Raw genomic sequence first — 14112 nt, forward strand, 5'->3', positions numbered from 1 at the left:
AGGCCATCCATACAGCTCCAATGGAGGAAATTATTGACAAGCTTAGAACGCTTAAGCTAGCTAACTCATTTGTTTCTGATGCCATTGTTCATTTGACTAAACTAACGGCTAAGAATTCCGGATTCGCCATCCAGGCGCGTAGGGCGCTATGGCTTAAATCCTGGTCAGCTGACGTGACTTCAAAGTCTAAGTTACTCAACATTCCTTTCAAGGGGCAGACCTTATTAGGGCCTGGCTTGAAGGAAATCATTGCTGACATTACTGGAGGCAAGGGTCATACCCTTCCTCAGGACAGGGCCAAATCAAAGGCCAAACAGTCTAATTTTCGTGCCTTTCGAAATTTCAAGGCAGGAGCAGCGTCAACTTCCTCCGCTTCAAAACAAGAGGGAACTGTTGCTCATTCCAGACAGGCCTGGAAACCTAACCAGTCCTGGAACAAGGGCAAGCAGGCCAGAAAACCTGCTGCTGCCCCCAAGACAGCATGAAGGAACGGCCCCCTATCCGGAAACGGATCTAGTGGGGGGGCAGACTTTCTCTCTTCGCCCAAGCGTGGGCAAGAGATGTTCAGGATCCCTGGGCGTTGGAGATCATATCTCAGGGATATCTTCTGGACTTCAAAGCTTCTCCTCCACAAGGGAGATTTCATCTTTCAAGGTTATCAGCAAACCAGATAAAGAAAGAGGCATTCCTAAGCTGTGTGCAAGACCTCCTAGTAATGGGAGTGATCCATCCAGTTCTGCAGACGGAAGAGGGACAGGGGTTTTATTCAAATCTGTTTGTGGTTCCGAAGAAAGAGGGAACCTTCAGACCAATCTTGGATCTAAAGATCTTAAACAAATTCCTCAGAGTTCCATCATTCAAAATGGAAACTATTCGGACCATCCTACCCATGATCCAAGAGGGTCAGTACATGACCACAGTGGACTTAAAGGATGCCTACCTTCACATACCGATTCACAAAGATCATCATCGGTTCCTAAGGTTTGCCTTTCTAGACAGGCATTACCAATTTGTAGCTCTTCCCTTCGGGTTGGCTACAGCCCCGAGAATTTTTACAAAGGTTCTGGGCTCACTTCTGGCGGTTCTAAGACCATGAGGCATAGCGGTGGCTCCGTATCTAGACGACATCCTGATACAGACGTCAAGCTTTCAAATTGCCAAGTCTCATACAGAGATAGTTCTGGCATTTCTGAGGTCGCATGGGTGGAAAGTGAACGTGGAAAAGAGTTCTCTATCCCCACTCACAAGAGTCACCTTCCTAGGGACTCTTATAGATTCTGTAGAGATGAAAATTTACCTGACTGAGTCCAGGTTATCAAAACTTCTAAATGCTTGCCGTGTCCTTCATTCCATTCCACGTCCGTCAGTGGCTCAGTGCATGGAAGTAATCGGCTTAATGGTAGCGGCAATGGACATAGTGCCATCTGCATCTCAGACCGCTGCAATTATGCATGCTATGTCAGTGGAATGGGGATTACTCAGATTTGTTCCCTCTACTAAATCTGGATCAAGAGACCAGAGATTCTCTTCTCTGGTGGCTATCTCGGGTCCATCTGTCCAAGGGTATGACCTTTCAAAGGCCAGATTGGACGATTGTAACAACAGATGCCAGCCTTCTAGGTTGGGGCGCAGTCTGGAACTCCCTGAAGGCTCAGGGATCGTGGACTCAGGAGGAGAAACTCCTCCCAATAAATATTCTGAAGTTAAGAGCAATATACAATGCTCTTCTAGCTTGGCCTCAGTTAGCAACCCTGAGGTTCATCAGATTTCAGTCGGACAACATCACGACTGTGGCTTACATCAACCATCAAGAGGGAACCAGGAGTTCCCTAGCGATGTTAGAAGTCTCAAAGATAATTCGCTGGGCAGAGTCTCACTCTTGCCACCTGTCAGCGATCCACATCCCAGGCGTAGAGAACTGGGAGGCGGATTTTCTAAGTCGTCAGACTATTTATCCGGGGGAGTGGGAACTCCATCCGGAGGTGTTTGCTCAACTGATCCATCGTTGGGGCAAACCAGAACTGGATCTCATGGCTTCTCGCTAGAACGCCAAGCTTCCTCGTTACGGATCCAGGTCCAGGGACCCGGGAGCGACGCTGATAGATGCCCTAGCAGCTCCTTGGTTCTTCAACCTGGCTTATGTGTTTCCACCGTTTCCTCTGCTCCCTCGACTGATTGCCCAAATCAAGCAGGAGAGAGCATCAGTGATTCTGATAGCGCCTGCGTGGCCGCGCAGGACCTGGTATGCAGACCTAGTGGACATGTCATCCTTTCCACCATGGACTCTGCCTCTGAGGCAGGACCTTCTAATACAAGGTCCTTTCAATCATCCAAATCTAATTTCTCTGAGACTGACTGCATGGAGATTGAACGCTTGATTCTATCAAGGCGTGGCTTCTCCGAGTCGGTCATTGATACCTTAATACAGGCACGAAAGCCTGTCACCAGGAAAATCTACCATAAGATATGGCATAAATATCTATTGGTGTGAATCCAAGAATTACTCATGGAGTAAGGTTAGGATTCTTAGGATATTGTCCTTACTCCAAGAGGGTTTGGACAAAGGATTATCAGCTAGTTCTTTAAAAGGACAGATTTCTGCTCTGTCTATTCTTTTGCACAAGCGTCTGGCAGAGGTTCCAGACGTCCAGGCATTTTGTCAGGCTTTGGTTAGAATTAAGCCTGTGTTTAAAACTGTTGCTCCCCCGTGGAGCTTAAACTTGGTTCTTAAAGTTCTTCAAGGAGTTCCGTTTGAACCCCTTCATTCCATTGATATTAAACTTTTATCTTGGAAAGTTCTGTTTTTGATGGCTATTTCCTCAGCTCGAAGAGTCTCTGAGCTATCTGCCTTACAATGTGATTCTCCTTATCTGATTTTTCATGCAGATAAGGTAGTTCTGCGTACCAAACCTGGGTTTTTACCTAAGTTGGTTTCTAACAAGAATATCAATCAAGAGATTGTTGTTCCATCATTGTGTCCTAATCCTTCTTCAAAGAAGTAATGTCTTTTACATAATCTGGACGTGGTCCGTGCCTTGAAGTTTTACTTACAAGCTACTAAAGATTTTCGCCAAACATCTTCCCTGTTTGTCGTTTACTCTGGACAGAGGAGAGGTCAAAAAGCTTCAGCAACCTCTCTTTCCTTTTGGCTTCGGAGCATAAATCGCTTAGCCTATGAGACTGCTGGACAGCAGCCCCCTGTAAAGATTACAGCTCATTCTACTAGAGCTGTGGCTTCCACCTGGGCCTTTAAAAATGAGGCCTCTGTTGAACAGATTTGCAAGGCTGCGACTTGGATTTCGCTTCACACCTTTTCAAAATTTTACAAATTTGATACTTTTGCTTCTTCGGAGGCTGTTTTTGGGAGAAAGGTTCTTCAGGCAGTGGTTCCTTCCGTTTAATCCTGCCTTGTCCCTCCCATCATCCGTGTACTTTAGCTTTGGTATTGGTATCCCATAAGTAATGGATGATCCGTGGACTGGATACACTTAACAAGAGAAAACATAATTTATGCTTACCTGATAAATTTATTTCTCTTGTAGTGTATCCAGTCCACGGCCCGCCCTGTCCTTTTAAGGCAGGTCTAAATTTTAATTAAACTACAGTCACCACTGCACCCTATGGTTTCTCCTTTCTCGTCTTGTTTCGGTCGAATGACTGGATATGGCAGTGAGGGGAGGAGCTATATAGCAGCTCTGCTGTGGGTGATCCTCTTGCAACTTCCTGTTGGGAAGGAGAATATCCCATAAGTAATGGATGATCCGTGGACTGGATACACTACAAGAGAAATAAATTTATCAGGTAAGCATAAATTATGTTTTCTACCCTCTTCCAAATATGTTGTCATGAGGTAAAACATTATATACTCTCTTAGATGTAACTTTAGCACTACTGACAAGTTGTTCCTTTCAAGAGCTCAGCCTGTGACTTCCAACCGTGTGTTTAACCCATTGTGGCGGTTAAACACACAGGCTTGCAGGGTCACAATTACAGCATGTAATTTTCCACAGTTTTGGCCATTTAATCACATGAAGACAATTTTTGTTTTTGTTCAAATCAAGATGGGGTTTTACGCTCAACTTTTTATGGTACCCAGGAACACATGGGATTTTGGTGTCTAATTTCGATATATTCCACATGAGCAAGTTTATACCTCCCAAATGTGTCAAGAATAGAGACTCTTCTGACTATAAGGTGTTAATTTTTCATGTTTGCATGGTAGCCCCCTACAACAGGTTTAACTTTTCAGAAACTTGATTGTCAAGTTTTTTCTTGGCATATGACAATGACATTGAAAGTAATTTTCTACTGCCAATCATTTCAGATTGGAAAGTGGCATAATTACAGGCCCCGTCTTTGTTCCCCAAAAGTGGTTTTATGTCCAGTGCAAGAATTTTTCTCGATTTATCTAATTTTTATATGAATCATGGCATCTATATGCCTTCCTTCAATCCTGACAAGAAACCTTTCAGTAACAAACTATTGTACAGTTTGGACATAGTCCAGTAGTTTCTGAAAATATGTGGAAACAGCTAAAGATTGAAGGAAAACTGCCCTTTGGTAGTTTCACAAGGTGCAAGGAAAGGCCAAATGATTCCTAAAACTATAATTTCTAATTTATTTTGCATTGTATCTTAGAAGCTTTACGAAGTCATGAAGTACCTCATTTAGCCAGAGTTGTGTCAACTTCCTGGGTAACAGAAGCATCCTTTCCACTGAGCCATTTATGAAAAGCATTTTTCTGCCTTTTGCCACATACAATTTTGAAACACTGTTATGTTGCGCCTCGTGCCTTAGAAAAATTGTCTCCTTTTAGTTTAAAAATAAATTTGCTTAGCTCTTTTGCATGTTTCCTTATGTATTTTCATTAATTCTTTCTCTCCCATGGTTTTTATACTGCTTTAGAGGTTTTCACTAGTAAGTGCTTCTTATGGAGCCAAGAAAACAAGACAGTTTCTAAATAACACTGTAATTTCAGTAACTTGGCTTCAACCTGAATGAGGCACTCACTAGGCCCTCATTCCTTCTGTCTTCGATTTTGGAACAAAGCTATCAGCAATGGTTTTCGGTGCTATTTTATGGAAGAGAAAATGGAAATCGTAAGTGCTGATCTTTTCTCCCAGTCCCTCTTAAAGAAACCTTTACTAGTGAATGAGATATTGAGGTTGAAACCAAAATACTGTAATTTCTATTATTAATCTTAAACAATTCTTATCTTTGTGTCAGACTTCTGAAGAAGCAATTCTTTCATCGTGCATTAAAAGTGATGAAGATGAAACCTGAAAAGGATATAAGGAAAGAGAAGGAAAAAGGAAAAACAGATAGTGGGAAAGAAGAAGAGAAGAGAAGTAAAAAAGAAGTTCCAAAGGATGAAAAACCGAAGAAGGAAAAAGACAAGGAAAAGAAAAAAGAAAATGAAAAAGATGATGGCAAAAAAGTAAGTATAATATTAAAATGATTGATGACATTTCCTGTGGTATAACTTATACAATTTCCAAATAAATAGCTTGAAGCTGTGTCCATTAAAAGACCAATTTCTTTTTAAAGACACGATGAGTCCATGGATTTTATCCTTGTGGGATTACGCCTCCTGGTCAGCAGGAGGAGACGAAGAGCACCACAGCAGAGCTGTATATATAACTCCTCCCTTCCTCCTCCAGTCATTCTCTTTGCCTGTGTTAGTATAGTTAGATTCTTCAATCAAGAGTTTATTATTTTTAAAATGGTACCAGTGAGTGCTATTTTACTATATGGTGTAGCCGTATTCCTTGCACACGAAGATGTCAGCACTCAAGGATCAATGCATGTCACCAACAGGACCTCTGCTCACAGGTCCAATACAATAACAAAGAACAGTCAAGAAGGTGACAGCATACATCTAATATTTATATCTAATAAATATTAGATGTATGCTGTCACCTTCCTGACTGTTCTTTGTAGCCGTATTCCTTGTCAGTCTCTAGAGTAGAACTGCTGGTGGCTTTAAAGCAATGGGAACTGGTGGGACATAATTCTCACTGCACCTCCCATACTGTGTTGCTGCCCTTCAGATGATGGCCTTAGCAGATATTATCTAAGGCCCTGTATGGGTCCACAGGGCTATAGGTGGGAGAAGACCTCTTGATCCTGTGGGAACTGTGATGCTGTCGGTTAGCATAGAGGTAAGTACAGTCTTTTATTTTTTCTGGGACATATATTACCTCAGAAATGACTATGCACTTCCTTTTCTGATATTGGGGAAATGGACTCTCTTGGGAAGGGCTCACCCCATTGCACAGAACATTTGGCTTTCATAGAGTCATGACAACCGGCACTGTTAAAAAAAAATATGCTGGGACTGTAACTTTGGGGGACATGGGCTTGTTACTGTGAGGGCTTCCCTACTAGCCACTGTTTATTGGTACTGTGGGCAAGACGCTGGTTGATAGTTAAGCAGGCGGTCTTTAGCATTCTGAGACACGATTAGGAGTGGTCGTGTACCGTGGGGGCAGGTAGGTGCCTCAGCAGAGCTGTTGAGGCGAGGAGGTGGTTTTTCTTTTAGTTTAATCGCATTGCATAGAATTTGTCTTTCAGATTAGCTGGTGCAGTAAAATTGTTAGTCGTTTTAAATTTTAAAGGCACAGTATCCTGTTCTTTTTCAGGAGGTATTGACAGACAGCGTTTTATATTAGTGCTGTACACATATAGTTTTCTGGCATAAATAAACGGCTTCTATAATTAAAGGAGCCAGGACCAAATTTTGCCTTGCTTTTTGTGATCATGGAAGATCTCCAGAATGTTACATGTTCCATGTGTTTGAATGTCAATGTGGAACCTCCTGTTACTTTTTGTCCCTCATGCATTGAGAGGGCGTTACACTTTAGAGAACAAATTTTCTTTGATGAAAAATTGGCCAAAGCGGATGTTTCTCAGGGTTCTACTGATGAGATACAGAGTATGCCGCACTTTACTCCCCAAGCGTCACAGCCCTTAACACCCGCTCAAGCGGAGCCAGGTACTTCTCCAGGTACTTTGGACGACTGTGAGTCAATAGTGGTTCCTCCAGAGAAATTGAGTAAGTTGGACAGATACTTAGAAATTCCTTCTTACTCTGATACTTTTCCAGTTCCCTAGAGAACTTCAGAGATTACTTCTTTTAGACTCAATAGCTTTTACCCCCCACAGCGCATAGTTTATTAACCCATCTCACCACAGCTATTTCTACCTTAGCCAAACGGACTACTATTCCTTATGAGGATAGTTGTGCTTTCAAAGACCCTATGGACAAGAAGTTGGAGGGTCTTCTTAAGAGGATCTATGTTAATCAGGGGTTTGCATTGTTATGGTTACCAGTGCGGCTGCTTATTGGTTTGATGCTCTGGAAGAGTCTCTTAAAACTGAGACCTCTTTGGAAAAGATACAGGATCGGATTAAGGCTCTCAAATTAGCTAATTCGTTTATTACGGATGCTTCTCATCAGATTACTATATTGGCAGCTAAGAGTTCAGTTTTTTTCCATTTTAGCCCGCAGAGCCTTATGTTTGAAGCCTTGGTCCGCGGATGTTTCAACCAGGTCTAAACTTCTGGCTATTCCTTACAAGGGGAAGACCCTGTTTGGACCTGACTTGAAGGAAATTATTGCCGACATCACGGGAGGCAAGGGTCATCTCCTCCCTCAGGATAAAAAATCCAAACAGGGGGGTCGGCAGAGTAATTTTCGTTCCTTTCGAAATTTCAATGGAACTTCCTCTAAACAGGAAAAGAATTATTCGCAATCCAAATATACTTTGAGACCCAACCAGTCGTGGAACAAGGGTAAACAATCCAAGAAACCTGCTGCTGCTCCCAAGTCAGCATGAAGGGTTGGCCCCCGATCCGGGACCGGATCTGGTAGGGGGCAAACTTTCATTTTTCACCCAGGCTTGGGTGAGAGATGTTCAGGATCCCTGGGCCTTAGAAATACTGGCTCAGGGATACAAACTGGAGTTCAGAAATTCTTCCCCCAGAGGAAGGTTTCTTCTTTCAAGATTATCTGCAGATCAGATAAAAAGAGAGGCGTTCTTACGTTGTGTAGGAGACCTCTCTTCCATGGGAGTTATCTGTCCGGTTCCAATAGAGGAACAGGGACAGGGGTTTTATTCAAATCTGTTTGTAGTTCCCAAAAAAGAGGGAACTTTCAGACCCATTTTAGACCTCAAGAGTCTAAACATGTTTCTTAGAGTTCCATCTTTCAAGATGGAAACTATTCGTACCATTCTTCCATTGATCCAGGAGGGTCAATTTAAGACAACAGTGGATCTAAAGGATGCATATCTTCATGTTCCTATCCACAGAGATCATCACAACTTCCTGAGGTTTGCCTTTCTGGACAAGCATTTTCAGTTTGTGGCTCTCCCTTTCGGTCTGGCCACGGCACCCAGAATTTTCACAAAGGTTCTGGGGTCTCTTCTGGCGGTTCTAAGACCACGGGGCATAGTGGTGGCGCCTTATCTGGACGACATTCTAATCCAGACGTCATGTTATCAACTAACAAGGTCCCATACCGACATTGTGCTTTCCTTCCTGAGAACTCACGGGTGGAAGGTAAATCTGGAAAAGAGTTTATTAATTCCGCAGACAAAGGTTCCCTTTCTGGGAACTCTAATCAACTCTATATCCATGAAGATTTTTCTGACAGAGGTCAGAAAGTTAAAGATTCTGAATACATGCCGATCCCTTCAGTCCAATCCTTGGCGGTCAGTGGCTCAGTGCATGGAGGTAATCGGATTGATGGTGGCGGCAATGGACATCATTCCGTTTGCTCGTTTTCGTCTCAGGCCTCGGCAACTAAGCATGCTCCGGCAATGGAATGGAGATTATTCAGATTTGTCTCCTCGAATAACCCTGGATCAGGAGACGAGAGACTCTCTTCTATGGTGGTTGTCTCTGGAGCATCTATCCCAGGGGACATGCTTTTGTAGACCTTCATGTGTGATTGTGACAACAGATGCCAGCCTCCTAGGATGGGGAGCAGTCTGGGGCTCTTTAAGGGTTCAGAGAGTATGGACTCAGAGTCTCTTCTTCCCATCAACATTCTAGAACTGAGGGCGATTATTCAATGCGCTTCAGGCCTGGCCTCAGTTGGCTTTGGCCCAATTCATCAGATTCCAGTCGGACAACATCACGACGGTGGCTTACATCAATCATCAGAGAGGAACAAGGAGTTCCTTAGCGATGACAGAAGTAGCCAAGATAATTCAGTGGGCGAAGTCTCACACTTGCCATCTGTCAGCGATCCACATCCCAGGGGTGGAAAACTGGGAAGCAGATTTTCTGAGCAGACAGACCTTTCACCCGGGAGAGTGGGAACTCCATCCGGAGGTATTTTCCAACCTGATTCTCAGATGGGGCAGGCCGGAGTTGGATCTCATGGCATCTCGTCAGAATACCAAGCTTCCGAGATACGGGTCCAGGTCCAGGGATCCCCAGGCCGAGCTGATAGATGCCTTGGCATTTCCTTGGTCTTTCAGCCTAGCATACGTATTCCCCCGTTTGCGCTCCTTCCCAGGGTGATTGCTCGGATCAAACAGGTGAGGGCATCAGTGATCCTCATTGCTCCGGCGTGGCCTCGCAGGATTTGGTATGCCGATCTGGTGGACATGTCCTCTCTGTCACCGTGGATGCTCCCATTGAGGAAGGATCTTCTCATTCAGGGTCCCTTCCATCACCCGAATCTAGTTTCTGCAGCTGACTGCTTGGAGATTGAATGCTTAAGTTTATCCAGGCGAGGTTTTTCTGATTCGGTCATAGATACTTTGATTCAGGCACGTAAGCCGGTTACTAGGAAGATTTACCATAAGATATGGCGTAAATATCTTTATTGGTGTGAATCCAAGGGCTACTCATGGAGTAGGGTGAGGATTTCCAGGATTTTGTCTTTTCTCCAAGAAGGATTGGAGAAGGGGTTGTCAGCGAGTTCCTTGAAGGGCCAGATCTCTGCTTTATCTATTTTGTTACACAAGCGTCTGGCAGATGATCCAGGTGTCCAATCTTTTTGTCAGACTTTAACTAGAATCAGGCCTGTGCTTAGACCTATTGCTCCTCCTTGGAGCTTGAATTTACTTCTTAAAGTTCTTCAAGGGGTTCCGTGTGAACCTATGCATTCCATAGATATTAAGTTATTATCTTGGAAGGCTTTATTTCTTGTTGCTATTTCTTCTCGAAGAGTATCTGAGCTTTCGGCATTACAATTTAATTCTCCTTATCTTATTTTTCATTTGGATAAGGTGGTGTTGTGTACTAAAATTGGTTTTCTTCCTAAGGTTGTTTCAGACAAGAACATTAATCAGGAGATTGTTGTTCCTTCCTTGTGTCCTTATCCTTCTTCTCATAAGGAACGTCTGCTTCACAATTTGGATGTAGTCCTTGCTTTAAAGTTTTACTTACAAGCGACTAAGGACTTCCGTCAATCGTCTTCTTTATTTGTCATTTTTTCAGGGAAGCGTAGGGGTCAGAAGGCTACGGCTACCTCTCATTCTTTTTGGTTAAGGAGTATCCTCCATTTTGCATATGAGACTGCTGGACAGCAGCCTCCTGAAAGAATTACGGCTCATTCCTCTAGGGCTGTTGCTTCCTCATGGGCATCCAAAAATGAGGCTTCTGTTGAACAGATTTGCAAGGCTGCAACTTGGTCTTCTCTTCACACTTTTTCTAAATTCTACAAATTTTATACCTTTGCCTTGGCTGAGGCTGTTTTTCAGAGAAAGGTTCTTTAAGCAGTGGTGCCTTCCGTTTAGGTTCCCTGTCTTGTCCCTCCCTTTTCATCCGTGAACTATAGCTTTGGTATTGTATCCCACAAGTAAGGATGAAATCCGTGGACTCATTGTGTCTTTAAAAAGAAAATTTATGCTTACCTGATAAATTTGTTTCTTTTTAGACACAATGGGTCCACAGCCTGCCCTGTTCTATGAGGCAGGTTATTTTTTTGTTGTAAACTTCAGACACCTCTGCACCTTGGCTCTTCCTTTCTCTTCCTAACTTCGGTCGAATGACTGGAGTTGGAGGGAAGGGAGGAGCTATATATACAGCTCTGCTGTGGTGCTCTTTGCCTCCTCCTGCTGACCAGGAGGCGTAATCCCACAAGTAAGGATGAAATCCGTGGACTCATCGTGTCTAAAAAGAAAAAAATTTATCAGGTAAGCATAAATTTTCTTTTTAATGGATATTAAGGGAGAAGTACATTAAAGCTATACCGGTCATATATCTATTGTATTGGTTTATGGTTAAATATCCACAGGTAGAAAAAAAATATCCTGGCACACAGTTTATGCTAATTTAATTTATCTTTTTAATTGGAGAATAACAAAAAAAAATCAAAGAGAGAAAAAAAGAACACTGTCTTATGCAAGGGACAATATTACAACCTAAAATTCCCTGTGTACAGCATCTTGAGGAAGTTACATAGATCAAATTAACAGAGGAAGTCTAATTTTCTAAAGCAAGGTCGCAACAGGAGCACAATGTCAACTCACATAATAATTTGCATACACATGATGATCACAGAGTTATATAATTAATTTCAAACATATGTCAGCAGAATAGTTTTTATACAAGGTTCAAGTGTACCCTTAGTCAGGTAAAAAAAAAGAAAAGAAAAAAAAGAACAAAGTCTCAAACAGGAGACATTAAAAAAAAAAAAATTTTTAATTCAATTTGAACTTTGCAGATCCTCTTAACAACATTTTATAAGTTATCTCAGATATTTTTCTAAAGTATATATCTGGTTCGGGTATGTCAGCCTTCATATATAATTGTATAATATCGCCATAATCGCTTAAGCTTGGCATACACTGAGGAAGCCTACACTCAAATATGATTGTTCGTCAACTAGATTTTGTTCTAGCGTTATTTGATGGTAAATTTTATCTATAAACTCCTTGAGTCTGAATGAATTTTGAGATTTTCAGTTCTTCAAGATTTGATGTCTAACTAAAAAGATTACTGTATTATTAAGGTTAGCGTTATTACTGTTGGGCACTTTGTCAGCGAGAAAAATTACCTTAAAGACCTCAAATTCTATCCTGTGACTTAATCTGCTAGAGAGCCAAAAAGGTTACTTTCAACCAGAAAGAATTGACATGACCAGAAATAATGTAAAATATGGGCTCTGGGGAAGCCACATTTAAAACAGTTTGCACTTTCCACGTTCCATTTTGAGAGTATAAGCGGGGTCAAATAGGCTTTATGGAGAATTTTAAGATGTGACTCTCTCCAAACAACTGACGGCGAGGTAGATACGGCCTTGGTAATACTTAGGCTAATCGAGTTACTGTCTATATTTAAATAGGGTATGTCTTGACACTTTTCTGCTAAGGTTCAAATGGTTTCTTCACATTCTTTTTATAGGAAAGTCTTGTACCAGTATGATAGGTGATGATTACCCTGTTTATAGATGTTTAGACACGAGTTTAAGGGATACCCATCCTTTTACATATCTTCTATCTGCAGGGAAGAGACACAATACATAGTGTCTGGCTTGTAGGAAGGCGAAGAAATCGCGATTCTCTAAGTCATATTCATCTTTCAGATTTTAATAAGATTTGATTGACCTAAAATCAGTATTAATCAATTGGCGTGGAAGGGTTAAGCCTTTATTCTACCATCTTAGAAACACCTCAGAAGAGATTCCTTCAGGAAAGTTGGGGTTAGCGCTGAATTTTAAAAATCTTGAAATTGTATTGTTTATCCTCAATTGTTTCCAGTATTTATGCCATGCCACTATTACATTACTCATTCATATCATATCTCTAGTTGGAGCCGAGTGCGATTTACTATCTGAGTGTATTAAGTTATTTAATGAGAAAAGGTGGACTACAGTAGATTCTAGGTCTCTTAAAGAGAAATATTCAGTGTCGGTTAACCATTCTGCTGCAAATTTATCTAGTGAGGCCCAGTTATAATACTTGATGTTGGGCAATGCAAGAACACCAAACTTTTTTAATTGATAAAGTGTCTTTACAGCTAATCTTGTTTTTTTGTTTGTTTTGTTTTTTACCTCATAAGAAAGTCTTTAAAGCAGAGTTTATATTCTGCAAGTCATTCTGAGATAAGAAAATAGGGAGATGTTGTAGTTTATAAAATAGTTTAGGAAAAGATATAATTTTAAATAGGCTAATCTTTCCTGAGAGCAAAAGCAGGAGGTTGGTCCAATTCTGTAGAAGAATAATAACCTTCTTAAAAGTTTCTGGGATATTTAACTTATACCAGTCTCTTGGAGATTTATTAATATTGATACCTAGATAGGTGAAGCACTTCTCTGTTTCCTGAAATATTGGTGCGTAAAAAGAGAGCTTATTTCTAAGTATCCAAAGAATTTGAGATTTATGTATGTTTATTTTGTACCCAGAAAAAGAGCTGAATAAATTTATTATTTGCAGGAGTTCGGGAATATTCTTCATCGTATTGCTTAGGTAGATTAAAAATTTGTCAGCGTATAATGAAATCTTTGGGTTTGCGTTAGCTAAGTGAATGCCTTCCAATTTTTGTCTAAGTAAGATAGCAAGGAGTTCAATCGCAACGATGAACAAGAGGGGGAAGCGGGCAACCCTGCCTTGTTCCTCTATAAAGTTTGACATTGGCGGAGACAAAACCGTTAACTAAAATAGCTGAGGTAGGATTATTGTATATGTTTTGAATGTAGTTGAGAAAGTTACCTTGCAATCCGAAATTGGTTAGTGAGGTAATCGGGTGGTCCCAGTTTACCCGATCAAATGCTTTTTCAGCATCTAAAGTGAGGATAGGGGGTCTGACTGTGGAATACATTTTTCATCTTTACCTTTAGCCCAAAAATAATCTTACGAATACTTGTGGTTGAATTACAACCTACCATAAATCCTGTTTGATCAGGATGAATGAAATTAGGTAGCACTGATTGAAGTCTCTTAGCAAGAAAGAATGCTAGCTAGGATCTTGTAATCTGAATTTAATAGTGATATCGGCCGATAAGCACTTAAACTAGAAGGATCTCTTTGATTTTTCAGAATTAAAGTGGTAAGAGCTCTCTTAAAATAAAAAGAAGGTAGCTTTCCATGGGAGTAGTAGTCATTGAATAAATGTAATGGAGTATGAACAATGTCAGGAGCTAATATTCTGTAG

General features: G+C 41.4%; 1 protein-coding gene across 1 annotated transcript in view; it reads left to right on the forward strand.

The window, feature by feature from the left end:
* Window positions 1–14112, forward strand: part of SEC62 (SEC62 homolog, preprotein translocation factor) — a 172745-nt gene that overhangs the window by 53843 nt on the left and 104790 nt on the right. The window contains exon 4 of the mRNA XM_053710122.1: window positions 5227–5437. Coding sequence (XP_053566097.1) covers window positions 5227–5437 — 211 coding nt within the window. The remainder of the gene's footprint in view (window positions 1–5226; window positions 5438–14112) is intronic.

The sequence above is a fragment of the Bombina bombina genome, chromosome 4, assembly GCF_027579735.1.
Source record: "Bombina bombina isolate aBomBom1 chromosome 4, aBomBom1.pri, whole genome shotgun sequence".
Lineage (NCBI taxonomy): Eukaryota > Metazoa > Chordata > Amphibia > Anura > Bombinatoridae > Bombina > Bombina bombina.